The sequence below is a fragment of the Oryza brachyantha genome, chromosome 6, assembly GCF_000231095.2.
Source record: "Oryza brachyantha chromosome 6, ObraRS2, whole genome shotgun sequence".
In the NCBI taxonomy this organism is placed as follows: domain Eukaryota; kingdom Viridiplantae; phylum Streptophyta; class Magnoliopsida; order Poales; family Poaceae; genus Oryza; species Oryza brachyantha.
In genome coordinates this window covers 8,119,776-8,142,886 of record NC_023168.2, presented here as the reverse complement: position 1 = coordinate 8,142,886, position 23,111 = coordinate 8,119,776, and the positions used below count along the sequence as shown (strand labels likewise).

At 43.1% G+C, this 23,111-nt stretch overlaps 3 protein-coding genes across 3 annotated transcripts; 1 reads left to right on the top strand and 2 right to left on the bottom strand.

Annotated features, from left to right (window-relative positions):
* Positions 1–1,331: 1,331 nt before the first annotated feature.
* Positions 1,332–6,220, bottom strand: LOC102708552 (damage-control phosphatase At2g17340-like). The gene is made up of 12 exons (XM_006659814.3): positions 5,923–6,220; positions 5,733–5,798; positions 4,417–4,483; positions 4,255–4,323; positions 4,001–4,141; positions 3,606–3,734; positions 2,861–2,947; positions 2,299–2,373; positions 2,116–2,193; positions 1,946–2,023; positions 1,785–1,847; positions 1,332–1,677 (listed from the first exon to the last, which is right to left on the bottom strand). The coding sequence occupies exons 1-12, from the start codon at positions 6,090–6,092 to the stop codon at positions 1,603–1,605; spliced, it is 1,098 nt and encodes a 365-aa protein (XP_006659877.1). The 5' UTR covers positions 6,093–6,220; the 3' UTR covers positions 1,332–1,602.
* A 5,165-nt stretch (positions 6,221–11,385) lies between these two features.
* Positions 11,386–13,985, top strand: LOC102708273 (probable inorganic phosphate transporter 1-10). Its single transcript, XM_015840023.2, has 2 exons — positions 11,386–12,113; positions 12,989–13,985. Exons 1-2 carry the CDS (start codon positions 11,386–11,388, stop codon positions 13,983–13,985), a joined length of 1,725 nt encoding a protein of 574 aa, XP_015695509.2.
* A 2,601-nt stretch (positions 13,986–16,586) lies between these two features.
* Positions 16,587–19,070, bottom strand: LOC102707992 (probable inorganic phosphate transporter 1-9). Its single transcript, XM_040525371.1, has 2 exons — positions 18,355–19,070; positions 16,587–17,705 (listed from the first exon to the last, which is right to left on the bottom strand). The coding sequence occupies exons 1-2, from the start codon at positions 19,068–19,070 to the stop codon at positions 16,706–16,708; spliced, it is 1,716 nt and encodes a 571-aa protein (XP_040381305.1). The 3' UTR covers positions 16,587–16,705.
* Positions 19,071–23,111: the final 4,041 nt, after the last annotated feature.

Sequence of the window (23,111 nt, the reverse complement as noted above, 5' to 3'; positions counted from 1 at the left end):
CTCGAACTACTAAACAGTATATTTTTTATAGAAATTTTCTATAAGAAAGTTGTTTTAAAAAATCATATTGATCTATTTTATATTTTTGTAATAATTAATTAATCAGGTACTAATCTATTATTAGTACGTTTTCGTGCCGGGGTAAGTTAACCTACCCCCACTGAAACGAACATGGTCTTACTCTATTAGGGTATGGGTATAAAAACAAAATATATTACTCATGAGTAAGTAATCAGACAAATAACTTCACCCAACAGGTACATGGGTATGGAAACGTTTCTATGATCCCTATACCCGTTTACCCATGGATAATAAATACCCACAAGTTCAAATGCACGTTCTGGCTCAATATCAAATTAGCTCGGCTCAATTAACCAAAACCCTATGTATTTAAGCCATCTATCTCTTTTGTACCACACTGTATAAATGTGTGATGTCTTAAGTATCTAATGTCTATTGTAATATACTATACGGAAACTATGCAATTCCGATTGTTTTAAACTGTTATGGGTATATGGGTAACCCAGCGGATGGGTATATGGGTAACCCAGCGGGTGAGGTTTACCCAGACGGGTACGGGTCTGGCGAAAATTTCTTACCTATGACGGGTATGGGTATTTTGATGGTACTAAATTTTACTGTTGAGTATGAGTCTAGGGTACCAATATCCCATGAGGATTTACCCAATGCCATCCCTATTTGGATCAATGGATCCTATCATGCGAAATCTTCACACCTTCGGGGCAACCACGCAATCTGATCTTCGGTTACAAGTTCATCACACAAGTTTAAATTCAGGGTATGCACGCCCTTTTCTGTATTGTGCGGTGCTACTCGGGGCCGCTGTTTAGATCTAAGAACTTTTTTAGTCACTTGTCACATAGGATGTTTAGATATTAATTAGAAGTATTAAATATAGATTGATAAGAAAACTAATTGCGTAAATAAAGGATATTTCATTAGATAATTTTTTTAAGCCTAATTAATTCATAATTAGCACATGTTAATGGTAGCATCACATTCGCCAACTATGGACTAATTAGACTCAATAGATTCGTCTCGTGAAATAGTCCAAAGCATGAGATAAGTTTTATTAATAGTCTATATTTAATACTTCTAATTAGTATTCAACCATTTGATATGACATGGACTTTAAAAAAAGTTAGGGGGAAACAAACACCCCCTCAGTTACAGAAGGGAATCATGTCACACTAGTAGCTTAAGCTGTACAAACTATGTTAGAACACACCTGATCTTCAACGATACTTCTATCAGAAGCGGAATCAGATTTAAATATTGTTCGAATCAAATAATCTCATAAAACACAGGTGTGCAAATTGAGCTGTTATTATTAATCAAAATAGCAGAACAGACTTCTTTTCCTTTTACTATTCTGCTACCTAATTGCACAGGCACGTAGTGCAATACGAATTAAAAGTTCCGTGATTGCATTACCTAAGGCTGCCGCAGTCTAATATCTTATTTCCTTGCTATTAAAGCGAAAAGGACGAGCACATGTGATATGTTCAGTGTGCATAGCACCAGTTGAAAATGAAATGAAGCAACCGCAATGCATCTGATGTTATGCCAAGTTTTACAAGTTTAGGCCTCATTGAATTTGAAGACACAGTCATAGAGCCTCCCGCCTAAAAATTGCGCCACTTCAGGATGTTTTACCTGGAACATGGCAGAAATGATGACAGTTTGTATAGCTCAATCATTGATGATACCAAAACTATTCAATATAAATTATATAATCGCAGTGGAAAAAAAATGTAACACACCATTCCAATCTTAACCGAGTCACATTTCATCTGTGCATATAGATTGGTTTCAATTGCTCTTCCCTGCAACAAAAACAGAGTCAGAAAAGTGATATCCTTATGGTCTTCAGATAAAAAGCTGTGTGAAGGCAAACAGATGCGAATGTTGCAAGCACACTTACCATGCCTTCTAGAATGACCAAGTCAGCATCATTTGCCAAATAGGCTAGCTCTGGTGGTACACTAGACAAATCAATTACCTGAGACAAGACATATATCCATTAAACTGTATATGTATACAGAGTGCAGTAAAGATTATTAAGCCACCATAATGGGCTTGAGAGGTTCTTACTGGGAGATCGTTACCAGAGTTGGCAACAAGTAGTTCAGATGCATCCACACCTGCAAGCTTTCCATTTTCATCCTTGAGCTGCAAATAATTGCAGAGCATAATTCAGAATCGTCTTAGATCTCCAAAAGAAGTTAAAAATAATCTTGCCTCAGATGGTTACAATAATTTCTTCATACCCATTACCTTGTTTATGATTTCAGCAAGCTCTGGGTAAGTGACATCATTGATCGACGGCATATCATTGGCAGCAAGTATCACCTGCACAATCCAACGGTGGCTATTTATTGACATTCTTTACCAACAGAAAAAAGATAGCAAATCTCAAACAATATAGCAAATATCTACATATGAAGTCAACTTCAGCAAGTACTTTAATGGAAAAAATACATAAATTTTACTCCATGGATAAAGATTAAGACATCATTTGGAAATTCAAATGAATTTAATAGTTCAATTTCCATGTGAACAGGAAAAATTATAAGCATGTTTAGTTGTTCCCATGTCTCAATTATGTTGCAGGTTATCTCACATTTAGCCTACCAGTTAAATCAGAATACTGCTTCACAAATGCCAAAAAAAAAAAATGATCTACTTTCAATGTTGATTAGGAGCTCATTTCCATATTGTTTTTGTTACATTTAATTCCTAAAAACTATATAATGTTGGCAATGCGTTGCTGGATGGAACAAATAGTAACATCTGCTCTTGTCCTGACATAACACGAGCAATAAAGGGTGAGACGAACCTTTGTGCCACGTCGGAGCAATTCCCTTGCAAATGGTAAAATGCCCAAGATGACATCAGCACCAGAATTGTCAACAAAAATAACAGCCTACATATGTGATAGAGCAATGATTGAGCTATGCATAGCAGTGGCATAACAATCTTAGTTAATAACCAATACCTTTAGTCAACAAACAGAGTATGTACAACTAAAGGATATTGTTAGTGCAGAATAATCAGACTGACCTATACATGTACCCGTTTACACAAGGACCAGATGTTGTGTAAGTCAAGAGTTACTATTAATTATATATCCTAATAAAATATAAATACAAAAAACAAATCCATTAACAACTAAAATAAAATAACAACCTGAATATCATTGGGAGAATTATTTAATATTTATCAGCATGTGCAGAATACATGTAAAAACAATTATAGCATGGGCAGTAGCAAGTAAGATTGTTAATCATTTTAAGTTAGATACTACTTACAAACATCAAAATAACTTTCTTTCAGAAGATGAAGTGGGAGCATTTCTCATCTATTTTAGACTAGAAACAAACGAGTTAGTAAACATTTATAGAGTATTATATGTGCACCTACAATAATTCTAAAGTTGGCACCAATCACCAATCTCTGGTATATAGGTCTCTTCTTTCATCCAGGCTATTGCATTAGCATTATTCATGATGCAACACTAAAACATACTCAGCATGGTAGTTGCATCTAACTGATGTGTACAACTACATGGGAGATAATTTTACCTTTTCCCAAGATTTCTTAGTCCATTTATTTTTAAATGCATCAAGGTCGTCGATAACCCAAGGTCGAGATACAAGATTCTGGCAACTTGCCAAAAAGGACATACCATCTTTAGCAAAAACTTCTGCAAGCTAAATGCAAGAAACATAGACATTAGAGGCAGAGAGAAGTATGTAAACATTCTGACAGTGTGTACATAAGAGCATTTCATCAACAACAGACCGATAATTCAAGATAAATCAGAAGGAAATAATGAATAATTTAAGTGGTTCTATCCCTTTGGTACCAATTGGCCTTTCACACTAAGCCAATGGTGCAATGACAAAACCTATGGAAAACCTTGTGAACTCCCATTGACAAGAAAAGGACAACAAAATAGTCTCAAGTGACAACATACCTGTGCAGATCCCAAATCAAATATATTTCCTGCTAAGATTCCACGGATCAAATTTTCCGCTCGTTTTCCATCATCTTCAATCTCATCATTTCGCTGAACAACACCCTCAAAGAGTGACATAGCCTTAGCATTCTCCTCATCCTAATCATGTACAATCATGCAATGAACAGAAAATTGCAACATGTAAAATTGTCACAATAATAGTAGATACTAAATTAGTGTCGAAAACAGGAAAAACTTTTTGTGATATTTACCTTAACCTTCTTGAATATATCCCTAAATCCCAGTTCTCTAAGGACCAGCTCACGAAGCCTACAAAGAAGCTTGAGATTCAATCGAAGAGTTAGAGCACAAATGACCAAAAATCTTCTTTTGTTGTTCAAAGAACTCATCTATCAAAGTATCAATATTCTTACAATGCAATCTGGTGGCCCTCCATTACTCTCTGGGTTCTTCTTCATCTCCTCAAGCATTGCTGTGTACCTACACCATACAATAGATAGATATAATAAAATGTTAGGGCTTCACATTAATCTTGGAGCAAAGGCACCACACAAATACTTATTCCCTCAGCAGTAAAAGAGATATAGGGCCAGAAGGCAATTAAATGTCTTATTCTTGAAACCTACAACTGTGTGATATCTGTAACTCATAACAAGGAGAAACAAGCTAAAAAGAGACTGTTTCATTTCCCACCAAAATACAATCAGCATTATTTGTTGTAATGGCCAAATCTTATGCTTTTCAACTTCTTTAGTACTAATTTGAAAACAGTTTTTTTTTTCATGACAGACTTGCTAATACCATTTCTGTATGTAGCAAACCTGTGTATTTTAGAAATATTGTCCAAATAAACATATTTTTACTACGTATGTTCAATAGCATCAAGGGGGTTATTTGGCACACTCAAATGGACTAATGCTGAAAACACATACAACCCCATTTTTTGGGGACCAAAGAGCGCCTTCCTCCCTATATTTATCTATTGCTATAGCACAAAAGGCATTTTTGCACAACACTAACATAATGAATGTACGGGTGAGTAAAATGGTGCAATACTTTGGGTGCAAAAGAGGGAACAGAAATAGTGCAGCCTCATGCATGGACACCAGGCATATTGCATGTTTCTTTCTTTGGACCCCCCCCCCCCCCCCACCTCCCCCGCCCCTTTTCCCTGGCACCCCCCTCTTCTTTCTTTCTTCATGTAGAGTGAACATGGCCTCTCTTGTTTTTTAACTTTTCAAAGTCAACACTATGTCAGATACTAAACCTTTTAATGCATATTTGAAAAGAGTAATGGAGGTTCAATGTTATGAATGTTGTTTCTGTGAAAAGTTTACCATCCCATTTTCGTATATCTAAATAACATGTTTTTCACAATATATTTAATCAAATAAAAGCACTTTAACCACTACATGCTTGGGCGATGCCTTTTTCTTCACAGAACAGAGATTAGCTAAACACACCAGGCATAGTTTTGAGTCAGGGAATGAGTCAACCAACACTCCATATTGAAGGGTCCTTCAACACATTCAATAGGTTTGATGCTGAAAACACATCCCACCCAAAATAGAGCCTTATCCATCAAACACTAACCTCTTACAGGCCAACAAGCATGTACCCTCGGCCACTACCTTACTTCTTACTTTTAAAACAGTACATTGAGTTGCAGGAGGAACAACCGTGAGCAATCGCTAACCAGATGTACACAGGAAGAAAGCGATGCATATACCTCTGGGCAAACTTCTCGGCCTTCGCGGGCGCGTCGGGCACCGTGGGATCATTCTCCGCGCGCTGCCTGCGAAGATCCACAGCAAGTGCAAGACGGACGAGCTCAGAAATTCAACTGCGACGGGAAACGGAGACGGGGGAAGCGACCCATCCGGCGGAGAATTTGGGCGGGGTGGGGGGAAGCATTTGACCTGAAGGAAGGGACGGAGTTGAGGAAGAGGTCGATCCACTGGATCTCGACGGGGGTGGCCTTGCGCGGGTTGTCGGAGGGGAAGCGGTAGGGGATGGTGCAGGCCCGGTACGTGCTCTCCACCGGCGCCTGCAGCAGCGGGAACGGCACCGACGGCGACGAGCTCTCCATGCTCCACGTCACTCCTCCTGCTCCTGTCGCCGTTCCCCGGCTCGCCGTGAGATCCGGCGTTGGTTGAGGTGGTTACGGGCGCGGCGGCGGTGAGGCCGAGGAAGACGGAAGGGAAGGGAAAGCAGCAACTGCCGCTCGCCACAGATGCACATTCTGCTGACGTGGGATGGGCCGTTTGGGCTTTCCATTCCCAGAGTACTGGGCCATGGCCCGTCTATGTGGGCCCAGTAGGGATAAGTGGCTTGCAACTTGCAAGATGTGTCGTATTTTCTCTGTATCAGATTATAAGACTTTCTAGCATGGTCTAGATTCATATGTGTGCTAATGAATCTAGATACGTATATAAAACATATACATTGAGATATGGATAAATCTAGATAAATTCAGAAAGTCTTATAATATGAAACGGAGGGAATAGCCTAGTTGGAAAAAGGTCCAATTTATATTCCTCAACTGTAGGTCAGTTTCGTTAATGACGTTCAACTGCAAAACCAGGAATGACTGTTGCAGCAACCATTGCCAAGAAAGGAGTAGGGTAGACTAAGAGAGAGGGGGTGACGGGAAGAGAGCCGGCCGATGGCGGGGGTTCTAATCTAGGAGCCCGTTGAGCTCAAGCCCATTAGCAGTGTAGATCGACGAGTCCCACGCCGAGTCAAGCTCACCTGCTCGGCCGAAGGAAGGAAGGCAGTGGCTAACCTATGGGATACGGTTGAGGTTGACAAGCCTTGCGGCGCCAGCACCATAGTTGAGGGGCAATGGTGGGAGGAGATCATCATCGGATTCATTGGCTAGGAGACAACTCCGGAGAAATAAAAGAGTGTTGATGCTGAAAATAACAATCAATGGTCACACACGTAGGCCTAGAAGTCATTTCTCAGAATGCTCCAGTACAGTACCTAAATTCTTAGAAGGTGCGCAGGCGTGCCAGTCAGTTTGATCCTGCAACTAACAAGATGAAGAACAAAACAAGCTAATCGGCTATCGAGCCGATAGGTGACTAAATATTCAGCCAATTGGATGTTGGTGTAGCAGCGTTTAGCTGATAGGATGAACGATCGACTGTAAAAAGGCTGGATCGACTAGAAACTTGATAGAAATAGACTTGAATTAAATATTAGACCAATGTAATTCGCCAAGTTACTTATTAATCCTAGTTGATCGGACGAGCCCCTATAACCAGATCGAACCAAACATACATAGATCGGACTTAACCAAGACAGTATGCAGTCGAGCACGATATATATAATTATAGAAAACATGAAGATCGATAAGGCTAATAAATAAACCGATGAATTACTTGGAATAATTAACTCAACAATGAATGCTTTGTTGTGATCCACTAAAACCAATTTGCGTGTAATTCTCACGAGCTGATGTAACACAAAATAAATACCAATCTAAGTAAATCAAACCGATTAGTGTAAAAATGATACAGTAAGGCAATCGACTACTCTGTTGATGTAAATATGATGAACATGTAGATCGGCGAATATCATCGGCTAAAAACGACTGACAAACGACCAAGATCTATAAAATATCTAGCCTAGATTACTAACAATAATCATAGAAGATCGGACCAAACCGAGGCAGTTCAAGATTACGCCTAGCAATGTCAGGATAGATATTAAACAGATCTAGATTGCTATCAAGCTGATTAACCGATGACTGATAACTTATCGGTTGGTACTCCGATAAAACGATGAGCAAAATACAGTGATTTGATATAAACCATCTGATAAACGCAATCTACAAGATCGGACCGAATCGAGATAGTATTAGATTGAATATGTCAAATAGCAAATATCAAACCAACGTAGATCGCCCAAAGTGGTCGATCGGATCAACTCAAAACACGAAAGTGATCTAAGCTGAAACTGGTATGATAACTAGCAATCGCGCAACTAAATTAGAAGATCGGACTGAACCGAGACAGTCCTAATCTAGCCGATGCGATTACCATGGCCGGCGGAGCGTAGGGCTTACCCCTCCGCCGAAGATCAAGACGATGCAGCCCCGCGTCAGGTGCCAAGCTCCTCCGGTGTTGAAACCTCGATGAAGAGGGTGGCGATGCGCCGAGATAATTGATCTAAATTGAGAAGTAAATGATTAGTAGATGATTTACAATGACCCCGGGCATACATATTTGGCAAATTTTGTTGCAGGACACCATAAGATCATGGATTTGCTGCAGGACACTACAAAAATGTGGTAATTAGTTATAGGGCACTCTGGCCAATTTTTTATTATTTTCAGAGTCAAAAATTTTAAAAATGACGAGATTGCCCTCGGTAGCGAACCCGTTATGCGCCCTCGCCACAGCTGGGTTGCCGTCGTCGCCGCCTGCTCACTTGCTCTATAGGCTAGGGTTTGGGTGTGGTGCGACACCGAGACCGATTGGGTCTGGTTCGACCGAACCTAGTCAGTATAACGGGTTGGCCACTGAGGGCAATCTCGTCATTTTTAAAATTTTTTACTCCAAAAATAATAAAATGCTGGCCGGAGTGCCCTATAGCTAATTACCATTTTTTTAAGTGTCCTGCAGCAAATTCGTGATCTTATGGTGTCCACCGGCTAATTACGTGTTTTTTCGATGCCCTGTAGCAAATTTTGCCTACATATTTATACCCTCGGGTAGAGACTAGTCTGTGTTAGACATGACATATATCACTAACACAACACGGTTTCTAATAGATAAAAGAAAACAAACAAGTCCCGATCGGACTCTAACTCCCTTAGAGATAAAGAAAAATCCTAAACTAACTCTAATTAATAGATAAATTCACGCCGCCATGCCTTGGTCTTCACGATTTCCTGTTAGATTCAATTGCACCTTTCCTTATCTGAATCCAATACAGAAATTTACCAAATTTCGGTGTTAACAAAGAGATAGAGAGGAGAGATAGGAACACAGGGGAATTCATGGATACTGTCGCCATCTCTACTACACTAGCTATGAAGAATAAAGGGCTACACTAGCTATGAAGAATAAAGGGACCTCTAAATAGTTGGGGTAGGAAGGGTGGCAACATGAGCTCCTCCCTTCTCTTTCGTCGATCGTGCAAAGTGGAAGGCATCATCTCCACTAACAACCACCACAAAACTCTCCTCTACCAGGTGCTGAAATGCCTGTGTCCTTAATCATTTTGATACTTTGGCTCACTACAATTATCACTGACACATGGCCCCTACATATAGGCTTGGCAACAGGGTGGGTTGTAACTAGATTGGACAAGAAAAGCCTATCCCCCAAATTCCTCCCCTCGGACCTAGTCCCGAAGTTGAAACTCGGGCCCTTAACCCAACCCCGTCTAGGGCCCGGTAGATAGATGACGAGGACACGGTATAGCAATGATCTAGGAGGAGACGGGAGGAGGGTGGTGACTAGTGCAACAGCAAGTTGGGAGGATGACGACGAAGGCTAGCGTGGGTGGGACAATGGTGACTACTTGGCTTCATGGTGAGACAAGAGAACGACAAGTAGGGGTTTGGGAGGTCACCAATATGGCGGCGTGGATGTGGGACATTAGCTGGGGGGATCATCGAGTCAGGATCGTCATGCGTTAAGCGCTAGCTAGGGGGAGAGGGTTGTCTGGTTGGGCACCACCGTGGCGACATGGATGCGCCTACTAGGGTGGTGGCCTAGGGAGCATTGGTATGCACCGAAGGCAGCAACAGTAGGGGGCTCTTGGATGGGATGGGGAATAGGTAAGTGGATTTGTGGGTGAGGGGGTTGTAGTTTTGACTTTATATATGAAGCGTACAAATCGGCTATTGAGCATTTATAATGGGTTATCATCCAATGTTATATTCTTACAGTGGATTATATAAACCAGACCCTACGTGACTCCTTACGGGTAAATTTCCTTCCCCGCCCCGATCCCCATGAGGACCCCCCCCCCATCCCCCACCCCTGTAATAGTGGGTCCTTGGCCTTAGCAGGGATATTGCAAGCCAACCCTACCTACATATTCTCTCTTTTTGTGTGAATATCAAATGTGCCATCACATATTTGTTTTTATTTCTTATTTTTTTAGTGGCACATTAGTGTCATGCGTGGAGAAAGGCAGAGTCAAGAAGGCCAGGTAGGCGAAACATTATCTGAAACCGCTCTTAATACTGCTTTAGGACTTAACTTACACTTGTATTAGAAGTTGGGAGGTGGTTTATAGCCGATTATGTGATTAACTAATATGAATGAAACTTGTCATGAAGTTGGGGACCTAAAATAAAGTTGGGGGTCCAAAATTTAACTTGAGGTGCAATATATATTAAGGTACCAAAATTTTACATAACTTTTTTATATCTAGAAATACTTTTCAAGTATGAAAAAAATCCTTTCTAGTGTACTTTGATGGTGTGGATCCCAGCTAGAAATTATAGCTCTTCGACGGGACATTTAACTTTGTGCCACTCTTATGAATGTTCGTAACAGATTTGCCACTGAACCTACCTATCATAGACTCATGAGGATCTACATGTCAAGACAGCGAGCGATAAATCTGTTTTGTCGTAAGAGTGGCAAAAAGTTAAATTTCCCAAACAAGAATATAGAATCTTAAGCAAATTCCCTAATTTTAAGGAAGTCACGTGGGGATGTATGAGGTTCTGGAGACAAATGTTAAAATATCTCATATATATTTCCAATCTAGTGTAACATTTTTACTAAATTACCCCTTTATGAGTTATCTATACATTTTGTCTTCGTATTTTAAATAAAATATTCTAAACTTATTAGTTATCAAAGTTTTAAAAGTTATAATCACACAATAATTATAGAACACCAGTTCGTAATATGCCGCGTTCTAGGAATTGAAATTCCCGGTAACATTATTGTTGTCTGGTTCGCAGGGCGTAGCGCGGCAACAGTACTCACAACGCCAAACACGGGGCACTACCCTTCCCCCGAGGTTTAGCATACGGAAGCGCTGCAGGATTGCAGATTAATAATTAGTAATACTACGCGACTGTGGGTTAATCAATAATTAGTGCACATATTTTATCGCATAATCTGTCTGATGAAGCCAACGATCAGCGGCATCTTCCTCCGCATCTCCCTTTTGTACGGCGATGTCAACGCTCCCCGCCCATTTCTTTAATCCATCACGTCGCCGTCACCACCGGGTTCGGCCGGCCGCGGCCGTCGATCGGCGCCACCTGTATATATAAAGAACCAGGTAAGTGTCAATCCGCAGCTGTAAGCTGGCTGGTGGGGGCGGCGGTCAGTCCTGTCCTAATCAGGCAATTCGTTGCGAGCTTGCCGTGTCCGGTAGCTGCGGCGGCGGCGGCGGCGGCAATGGCGCCGATCGGTGTGCTGACGGCGCTGGACCAGGCGCGGACGCAGTACTACCACTTCAAGGCCATCGTCATCGCCGGGATGGGGCTCTTCACCGACTCCTACGACCTCTTCTGCATCGCGCCCGTCATGAAGATCGTGGGGCGGGTGTACTACTACCCCGACGTCGACGACGGCGGTAGCGGCGGCAGCAGCAGAAGCCGCCCCGGGGTGACGCCGCGGGCCGTCGTGTCGGCCACCGTCGGCGTCGCGCTGCTGGGCGCGGTGATCGGGAACGTGGTGTTCGGCGCGCTGGGCGACCGCGTGGGGCGGCGGCGCGTGTACGGCGTGTGCCTGCTGCTGATGGTGTGCAGCTCCATCGGGAGCGGCTTCTCCGTCTGCCGCACGCGCCGGTGCGTGCTCTCCAGCCTATGCTTCTTCCGCTTCCTCCTCGGCGTCGGCATCGGCGGCGACTACCCGCTGTCGGCGACCATCATGTCGGAGTTCGCCAACCGGCGCACCCGCGGCGCCTTCATCGCCGCCGTGTTCTCCATGCAGGGGTTCGGCATCCTGGTCAGCTCCGCGGTCACCATGGCCGTCACCGCCGCCTTCGACCACTACACCGGCTACCCGGCGCCGCTCGACACGCCGGACTCCGCCGACCTCGCCTGGCGGATCATACTCATGGCCGGCGCCGTCCCCGCCGCGGCCACGTACTACTGGAGGATGTCCATGCCGGAGACGGCCAGGTATTACTTTACGTGGGCCCGGCTGTCATGCATGTATTCCTCTTCCTCCGTACCTTTGACTTCATAACTGCCATTTAAACCTATAAAACAATCCCAAATAGTATTTGAATGCTAAATTATATTAAGTGTACATGAATACACAGTATGTTAAACAAATGTGATAGAGAAGGAATATACCAAACGTGATTCCAAGAACAAATTCTTGGTTCAGTCCATATGAGAAGAGAATTAATATTTAATGAGTATGTTAATCACCTGGCGCTGGCAGCTCGCTGATCAATTAAACTTATCTTCTTCTTTGATGCTGAGAAATTTTCAGAATGAATTGTTAAGTTGGAATCTTAAATAATAAATAATTAGGCCGCTCCTCGTCACTGACACATATCTAGGGTCAAACTAGCTGTCGTTTCTTAATAGTCAAGGTTAATTACTACCTGTACATAATCTGGATGCTCTTGCATTTGCTAGATGTTACCGCAGTCTTGACGTCAGGATTTACCATATGATTTTTGAATTTTGTTTTTTAGTACGCAGTGTGATTGTTTATACATTACATATTTAATTTTCACTCAAACTTCGACGGTGTCTAAGATAGGTAAGATTTTAGAATCGAATAATTATTTAATTTTCTAATATCTATTTGAGGATATAATAAAAAGCTAAATTAACTAATACAAATAAAAATATTTTTTTTGAAAGATTAAATAAGAAATTTTTATACGAAAATGTTTTCGCGAAAAGCTTGCTCGCTATAATCCAAAATCCATAATTGGAACATAACACGGCTAATACTCTAGAAGTTGCTAAGAACAACTAAATTAATTATACAAAAGAAGAATTATTAACGTTTACGTGTGGTGGCAACGATCGAGCAGGTATACGGCGCTGGTGCAGCGCGACGTGGTGAAGGCAACCAACGACATCGGCCGCGTCCTGACCGACCTGGACCTCATCGCGGTCGCCGAGGAGGAGGCGGCGGCGCTGCGGCGACCTCCGCCGGGGGCGCCGGCGCCGCCGCCGAGCGGTCCCTACGGCCTCTTCTCCCGGCGCTTCGTCCGGCAGCACGGGCGCGACCTGTTCGCGTGCTCGGCGGCGTGGTTCCTCCTCGACATCCCCTACTACAGCAGCACGCTGTTCCAGTCGCACATCTACCGGCCGCTGTTCCCGGCGCCGGAGCACGTGAACGCGTTCCAGGAGGCGTTCAACGTGGCCAAGTTCCAGGCGATCATCGCCGTCGCCTCCACCATCCCGGGCTACTTCGCCGCCGTGCTCCTCATCGACCGCGTCGGCCGCCGGCGGCTCCAGATGGCCGGGTTCCTCCTCATGGCCGTCTTCCTCCTCGCGCTCGCGGGGCCGTACGACGAGTACTGGCAAGACCACGCCAAGCACGCCGGCTACATCGTGCTCTACGCGCTCACATTCTTCTCCGCCAACCTCGGGCCCAACACCACCACCTTCATCCTGCCGGCGGAGCTCTTCCCGGCGCGGTTCCGGTCGACCTGCCACGGGCTGTCCGGCGCGGCCGGGAAGCTCGGCGCGCTCGTCGGCTCCATCGGCTTCGTGTGGGCGTCGCATCAAAGGGCCATGCCGCAGGCTGGGCGCCTGCCGGGCATCGGCATGATGTACGCGCTGTTCGTTCTTGGCGGCATCTGCCTGGTCGGGCTGGCCCTCACCTACGCGTTCACGCCGGAGACGATGATGCGGTCGCTGGAGGAGAACGAGAGCGACAGGGCCCAGGTGACCACCCAGGTCGGCGACGGCGGCAGCGACGTCCCCGGCGCCGGCACGGAGGCGGCCAAGAGCCCGACGTCCACGACGAGCTCGCAGATCAGCATGTCGCCCATCCTTCCACACCGGGTCTCTGCTGTGTGAATCAACTCATCAGTTAATCAATACGATAATTAGCGAGAGAGAAAGACAAGATCTTTCGAATCTTTTGTGACTGTCCATTGTGCATTTGTGCGTCAGGCTGCATGCGGTAGTGTTCAGCAGAGAAGGGAGGGAGCGAGTATATATGCAAATGAGATTTGTTTCGGTCCAATAAAAAATATTGAGGTGCTGGTATTTCACAGTATCAAATTATTTTTGATCGTTGGATCTAATAATGCACATCCTATATAGCTAGATCCAATGATGAAAATTGATTTAGTATCTTGAGATACCAGTACCTCGAGGTAACAAGTCATTTCTAATAATTGGATCTAACTGTACACATCCTACTTAGCTAGATCGAATGATTGAAAACGATTTGGTACCTTAAGGTACTTTTTGTTGGAAAAGAGTAAATCTACATGCAAATACAGATCAAATGGTACGCAGGAGATGTGTAGATTTACTGATCAGGGTGTGTTTTAGACTTCACTGATTTGTTTAGTGGAAACAAATTGCTGATTTCACTGGGTGAGCTAGATATTGTGTTGTAGTTTGGGCAAGAATAATGAATATTATTAGAACTGTATTTATAGTTTAAGCGGTCCACTGATATGAAATATTTAACTGAGTACGTACTATGCTTGCATCTTTATGATGTATCCTGGGAATAGTTTTTAGCACACGGGTATAGGTGTGCTTACATACTATCTAAATAGTCATTAAAAATATGAAAAAAATTGACAACGTAGATTAATATGAGTTATATCACTCCACAAACATACAAGTTTAAATTCAACTTCTACAAGTTACAGCAAAAAAAACAAATAAAACTGAAACTAACTATACGATATTCATAATTATTTTTGTTATTTTTGCTACAACTTATAGAAGATGAATTTAAACTTGCATGTTGGTGGAGTGATATAACTCATATTGAACTATCTTATTAATTTTTTTCATATTTTTAATGACTATTTAGATAACATACAAGTAACGAGTGTATATACACCCGTTTGCTAAAAAACTGCTTCCGAGACATCCAACTCATAAAACTGCGGTGAGCTTTGCACCCAATTAATTTTCTAGTGTGTGGATTCATTCGATGTTCAAAAGATGGTGTGGCTGCTAAGGGCATGTTTGGATCCCAACCTTCCGGTCACATCGAATGTTTGACACTAATTAGAAGTATTAAATATAGACTATTAATAAAACTCATCTTACACTCTGGACTATTTTGTGAGACGAATCTATTGAGCCTAATTAGTTCATGATTAACGAATATGATGCTACAATAAATATTTGCTAATCATGAATTAATTAGACTTAAAAAATTGTCTAATGAAATAACATTTATTTATGCAATTAGTTTTGTTATCAGTGTATATTTAATACTCCTAATTAGCATCTAAATATTCGATGTGACAAGGGACTTAAAAAAATTCCCTGTATCCAAACATACTCGCTATAGGTTTGCATATGAATACATGATATACGTTCTAGATCTAAATGTACGTCATTGGCAGTGATTTGCTTCTCAGCCAAGATATGATAAAAATTAGGAGGGAATGAGAGTGATCGATCTCCTAGCCAGGCTGTGGTGACATGCCAGTTTCATAGCATACGGCACAGTAGCTACAGTAACAAGATGCTTGTCAGGGTGCAGAGTGATAGATACCTATGTGTCCCTGGCAAGATAGATAGGGGATGTTTAGATGGACTAAACTTTTTAGCCCCATTTAATATCGGATGTTTGAATACTAATTTAAAGTATTAAACATAGACTATTAATAAAACCCATCTATAATTTTGGACTAATTCGCGAGACGAATCTAATGAGCCTAATTAATTCATGATTAGCCTATGTGATGCTACAGTAAACATTTGCTAATTATGGATTAATTAGGTTAAAAATTCGTCTCGCGGATTAGCTCTTATTTATATAATTAGTTTTATTATTAGTCTATGTTTAATACTTCAAATTAGTGTCCAAACATCTGATATGACTAAGGACTAATAATAAGTCTCTAGAAACAAATAGTAGATGGAGATAGTAGCCCTAATCTATCTCGTATACGGCTCTTTTGATCTATAGGGTTCCTGAAAATATATTGAACATCATACAACATGAAGATACTGTAGGACAAATAATCTTGGAAAAGCAAGCTCTAGTACATTAAAAGCATCAAGTTCACCAACAGTCAAGTGTGAACAAGTTCTGATGTTAGCTTATGAAGTAATTATAAGTCTTACTTTTCTTTTCCAAATTTTAATTTGTTTCATCAATACTGTAGCAATATTTTTGTTTTGATATTATAAGACTTTCTGAGTTTATCTAGATTCATCCACGTATAAAATGTATATGTTTTATATATGTGTTTAGATTTATTAGTATACATATGAATCTAGGTAAGACTAGAAAATCTTATAACGTTGAACGAGAAGAATACACTGTGAGTATTAGAGTATAGGCATGTTAATTTAGTTTGGTGTCAGTTTTTTACTACTAGTAGTCATTAGGTACTGTATAACTTTTCATTACTGACAGTCTGCTACGTATTAATCCACCACACCGATCTACTATTTGGTATTTTTAACCTTTGCTTTGCTTGTTTAAGCTTTTCATTGATGAATTTTTTTTCTGATTGTTTAAGATGATACCTAAGATCTGGGAGAATATCCCTCCAAGAGTTTAGAATCATCTTAGATTGAATCGATTCGATTTACAGTGATGCCCGGTGTGGCAGGATGGGTGACATGCTAAGATGCGAGCTCGCCATGGACGCCGGGCTCTTGGCCGCCTCCGTGTATATACTTAGCTCTTGGAAGCGCAGCCCAGCACTGCGGGTTCCGGCGGCGTCGCTGTCGCCGTCGCCGACCTGGCTCTGCGCCTGCTCGCTCTCGTTCTCCTCCAGCGACCGCGTCATCGTCTCCGGCGTGAAGGCGTAGGTGAGGGCCAGCCCGACCAGGCAGATCCCGCCAAGAACGAACAGCGAGTACATCATGCCGCTGTCCTTCTGCTGCGACGCCGACGCCCACACGAAGCCGATGGAGCCGACGAGCGCGCCGAGCTTCCCGGCCGCGCCGGACAGCCCGTGGCAGGTCGACCGGAACCGCGCCGGGAAGAGCTCGGCCGGCAGGATGAAGGTGGTGGTGTTGGGCCCGAGGTTGGCGGAGAAGAAGGTGAGCGAGTAGAGCACGATGTAGCCGCCGGTCTTGGCGTGGTCGCGCCAGTAGCGGTCGTACGGCCCGGCGAGCGCGAAGAGGAAGACGGCCATGAGGAGGAACCCGGCCATCTGGAGCCGCCGGCGGCCGACGCGGTCGATGAGGAGCATGGCGGCGAAGTACCCCGGGATGGTGGAGGCGACGGCGATGATCGCCTGGAACTTGGCCACGTTGAACGCCTCCTGGAACGCGTTCACATCCGCGGCCGGCGGAAACCACGGCCGGTAGATCTGCGACTGGAACAGCGTGCTGCTGTAGTAGGGGATGTCGAGGAGGAACCACGCCGCCGCGCACGCGAACAGGTCGCGCCCGTGCTGCCGGACGAACCGGCGCGAGAAGAGGCCGTACGAGTGGCGCGGCGCCGGCGCCGCCGGAGGCGTGCCCAACGCCGCTGCCGCTGCCTCCTCGTCGGCGACGGCGCCCAGGTCCAGGTCGCCCAGGACGCGGCCGATGTCGTTGGTCGCCTTCGCCACGTCGCGCTCCACCAGCGCCGTAAACCTGCTCGAACGTTCGTACGTACGTTAAGTACGGTCATTAGCTTTAGCTTTTTTGTCAGTAGTACGTTCTTAAACCCCTTTTCGGTTCAATGAATCTGGTCAACTGCTCACCTGTAGCATAAAGCTAAAGTGCAAACTAAATGTATAATATAAATTGCATTGAACGCCTCTAACCAAAATGGTAAACGTTAGCAATGACACAACGCATGTATGATTAGTTAGCATAGATAAGATAATCCAAGAGTACGCATGCTTACGTTAAGATGCATGTGTGATCACTTCTAGAACTTCAACACCAAGGGCAACTTCATGATTAACATATTCGAAAACTAAACAATTCTTGCTGCAATTTTCGGCATCAGAGCTTATTATTACTTAGGCGAAATGCTGTATGATTAATATTCAATTTCTTCTCGGATGTGTTTAAACGATGAGTTTGTTCTTGGGATCACGTTCGGTATATTCTTCCACTATTACTATTGTTTAAGATATAATCAGTGTACTGTTAATCTAATTGACCAATCAGATTACTTGGGAACAATTCTTTTATGTTCAAGTGGTAGCTATGAAGTCAAAGATACGGAGCAAGCATGGACGCCTGACATCTGGGACCACATGTCAGCGAGTAAGTGAAGTGTATACGCATATACCTGGCCGTCTCCGGCATGGACATCCTCCAGTAGTACGTGACCGCGGCGGGGACGGCGCCGGCCATGAGTATGATCCGCCAGGCGAGGTCGGCGGACTCCGGCGTGTCGAGCGGCGCCGGGTAGCCGGTGTAGTGGTCGAAGGCGGCGGCGACGGCCATGGTGACCGCGGAGCTGACCAGGATGCCGAACCCCTGCATGGAGAACACGGCGGCGATGAAGGCGCCGCGGGTGCGCCGGTTGGCGAACTCCGACATGATGGTCGCCGACAGCGGGTAGTCGCCGCCGATGCCGACGCCGAGGAGGAAGCGGAAGAAGCAGAGGCTGGAGAGCGCGCACCGGCGCGTCCGGCAGACGGAGAAGCCGCTCCCGACGGAGCTGCACACCATCAGCAGCAGGCACGCGCCGTACACGCGCCGCCGCCCCTCGCGGTCGCCCAGCGCGCCGAACACCACGTTCCCGGCCACCGCGCCCAGCAGCGCGACGCCGACGGTGGCCGACACGACGGCCGGCGGCGTCACCCCGGGGCCGCTCCTCCCGCTCCCGCCGCCGACGGCGTCGGAGAAGTACACGCGCCCCACGATCTTCATGACCGGCGAGATGCAGAAGAGGTCGTAGGAGTCGGTGAAGAGGCCCATGCCGGCGATGACGATGGCCTTGAAGTGGTAGTACTGCGTCCGCGCCTGGTCCAGCGCAGCCAGCACCCTTATCGGCGCCATTGCTGCAGCTGCTCGATTCCTCGACTGGTTTGAGATATATATATCTATACACAGCTAGGGTCGTCGCCGTGCGGCTGCTCCGGGGTAGTGCCGACTGCCGAGGTAGACGACGATAGGGCTAGCTAGCTTGCGAAGCCCGTTGGTGAGGGCGACGTGGAGGGGATAAAGAAATGGCGGGAGTTGACATCGCCTGTGAGATGCCGAGGAAGATGCTGCACATTTCTCGCTTCATCGGATAGATTATGTGATAAAAATACGGCCACTGACCAAGACTCGCGTCCACCAATCCGCAGCGCTTGCGTGGGGTTGTGTGTGTGGTCGTGTTGCCGCGCTGCGCCCAGCAACCCAGCAGAGTAAAAAGTTGCCGGAGGGGAGCTTTTTCTATTTCTTTTTATAAAAATAAACTATGTGCAAACTGGCAGTGACCGCGAGTTTAATAGCTGAGTTAATTATTGTTACTCGGTTTTATATTATAAGATTTTTTTCTTATCTAGATTTATTTGTGTGGTAATAAATTTAGGTATATATATAAAATAATCTATACAAAATATATACATTGATACAATAGATAAATATAAACAAACTCATAAAATTATATTATAATATGGAACATATGAAGTAACTGTATGTTTGTATTAGAGCTAATATGTACAATAAACTGATTCTAAAACTTTTCTTATATTTCTTAGTCACTTATGTGTTTAACACTTTTGTTTCGTAGTATGCGGAGAGCTAAAATAAGAGTAACTCCCTCATTTTTTTAGTTTCTTCCTCCGCCATGTTGTTTATAGTTGGCTTACTGTACTTAATCTTAGTGAATTTATTGAATACACACCAGTAGTACGGAATATAAAACATTGTTGCATCTAGAACATTTTTTGCATTTCCGAGGTTATTTATATACATGGAGCATCTCCAAGAGATGTCTAAAATTAATGCCTAAAACTTAATTTGGGAAATTGAGCTAAGAAAATATATCTCCAACAGGTTGTCTAATACATTCCTAATATTTACACATATCTAAAATTAGCTCACTTATGTTCTAAATTTAGGAGAAGAATATGTGATCCTAATACAAGTTATTCATTTTTAGATTCTATTGGAGGAATGTATAATTTTATGCCTAATAATTTTTTAGATAAAGCAATATAATTTTTTAGAAAGTAAAATATTAGCATTGTCTTGGAAATATTGTTGTACAATATGATTAGCAATATGATTAAGCTAGCGGCACCCTTTTTAGTATGACTGGGTCAACTGGTGGTACGTCAAGTCTTGGCCAGTACACATTGGCTCGCAATAGCACCACCGGCCAAGACCATCTTCAATAGAATAGACTTGCTATATGACTCTCTAAGTTAAAATTTACTCCCTCCGTTCCATATCATAGGGGATTTTGACTTTTTATTTGTAATCTTTGGCTACTCATCTTATTCAGAAAAATTTAAAAGTATTATTTATTTTGTTTATTATTTTCTTTATTATTAAAAGTAATTTAAGTATTACTTATAAATTTTTATATTTGCACTAAATTTTTGAATAAGACAAATGGTTAAAAGTTACAAGTGAATAGTCAAAATTCTCTATATTATGGGACATAGGTAGTAGCAATTTTGATAGAAATTTGACTCCAACAGACTAGCTGACTGGGTGACCAAGTCATTGTTAACACTAAAATTTGGTAAAATTTCTTAGTGAATTTAGATAAGGAAATGCACAATCAGCTGATTGAAATTTTAGGTTATTCCTGTATATTGAGTTGATCTGGTTGATTACTTTGGGTAATCTACGTTGATTTGATATTTGTTATTCGACAATCTGATACTGTCTCGATTTGGTCCGATCTATTAGATTGCATTTATCAAATAGTTTATATCTTATCGATGCATCTTGCTCATTTTTTATCGGAGTTCTAGTCGATAAGTTATCAATCATCAGCTCATCGGATTGATAGCAGTCTAAATCTGTTTAGTATTTTGTCGGAGATTGCTAAGCGTAGTGTTAAACTGTCTTGGTTTCGACCGATCTTCTAAGATTTCCTAGTAAGCTAGGATAGATATTTTATAGATAATGGTTCATTGTTAGTCGTTTATAGCCGATGATCCTTACAAGCCTGCATACTCGTTGCATTTATATCAATAGAGTAGTCGATTGACTTACTGCATTACCTCTACATCGATCGGCCTTATTTAGATCAGTAGTTATTTGTGTTGCTATTGACGTCGAAAATGTGATCAACGTGTCACATACGTAGGCCTAGGAATCACTTCTCAGAACGTTCTAGTGCATGACGTAAATATCGGAAATCGGGCGTGCCAGTCAGTTTGATCATGTAACTGACATGATATAAAAGATATGGAAATCAGTTAAACCCAAAACTGCTATCGGCCGGATAACCGATATCGCTTTAGGACGCTAGCCGATACGTTAACCAATCGACTTTACAGGAATTTCATGATATCATGTAAAGTATGCCCTATCGGCTAAATTATGAGTAGGATAATCACTAAACAACCCAATCAACTAACTTATCTAAAAAGATCAGTCTTAACCGATACAGTTTTAAGATCAATCAGCCAATCAGACTGATTTAGTACTTATCATACATGCAGTCAGTAGCCGATAGGACACTAGACATGCAAATCAAAGTAAAACTAGATTGCTATGCTAATTACCAACACGAAACTATAAAAACTAAACGCATACATGGCTATGCTAAACCAAGAAGATTGGACTAAACCAAGATAGTTCAGATCTAAACATAATCATGCATGAAATCAGCATAATATTGCAACGTACAAGTAATTAAATACCAAACCAGCATAATCCATCAGCCTACCTAATAAGCTTAGTAGATCGGACAAGCTTCTATAGGCAGATCGAACCAAACTTATATAGATCGAACCAAACCGAGACAGTATGCGGTCAGATTCGATATAACTATACAAGACATGAAGATCCACGAGCTTAATAGATAAGCCAATGAATTACTCAAGATAATGCTGGCTAGAACCCCAACAATAAGCCCTCACGAGTAATTGATCTGATTTGTTAACATAAACCCAGCCAACCAAATTGATTGGACTAAACCGAGGTAGAATCAGGCTGACCAAGCTCATGCTGACAACTCGAATAAAGAACTCGCGAGGACTTGATCAAGAACCTATCACTAATTCAAACCAAGAATAGATTAAAAGTAACAATTAATAAGCCTCAGATAAAACATCGAACAACTAGACAGGAGATCGAACTAAATTGAGACAGTCCTGTTCTGGCCAATCGACGGGTTGACAGACACGAACTACATTACGAAGCTGACAAACCTCGTGTCGAGAGCTCGCTCTTGTCGAAAAGTTGGTGATGCGCCGAAGATGTATGTATTGAACTAATCGTTGTTTTTACAAAGCTACGGGATACCCTATTTATATCCCACAAATTAACAAACCTAACCGGATATGGATTCGTATTAGTAACTAACATACTACATACTGTCACATCCAAAGTTTCTAACCCAAGCCAAAATCAATAAAAGAAATTAAATAATAATTGGCTTAATTAAACTCAGGAAAATACCCTCTAAAGAATTAATTTAATTAAATCAAAGATCGTCGAAATATTCTAAAATATCTTGGGAACAACAAAATCATTAACTGGATTTAAAGTTGAAATTCAAATTATAAATTTTGCCCAAAAATTAATTTAAAAATTGGCGAGGTGATGTTTCCTTCCTTTTTGTCCTTTTCCTCCTCCTTTTCTTTTCCTTTCCAGTTTGGGCCGCAGCCTAAAGTCCCTCTCTTTTTCCCTCAATCCTTTTCTCCCTTGCCCTTCTTTCCTTCCTGGGCCGGCCCACAGCCACAGTCGCGGCCTGCTACCCTAGCCACGCGCCTGAGCGCAACCCGCCGCTTGGCCGCCAGGCCGAGTTCGCCCCTACCTCCCCTCCTCTCAGAGCCGGCCAGCGCGCGCACCTGCGCCCACTGATCAGTCCCGCTCGCCCCATGTTCGACTCAGCCCCCTCGCCGCCACCATCTCCACCGGCCACCG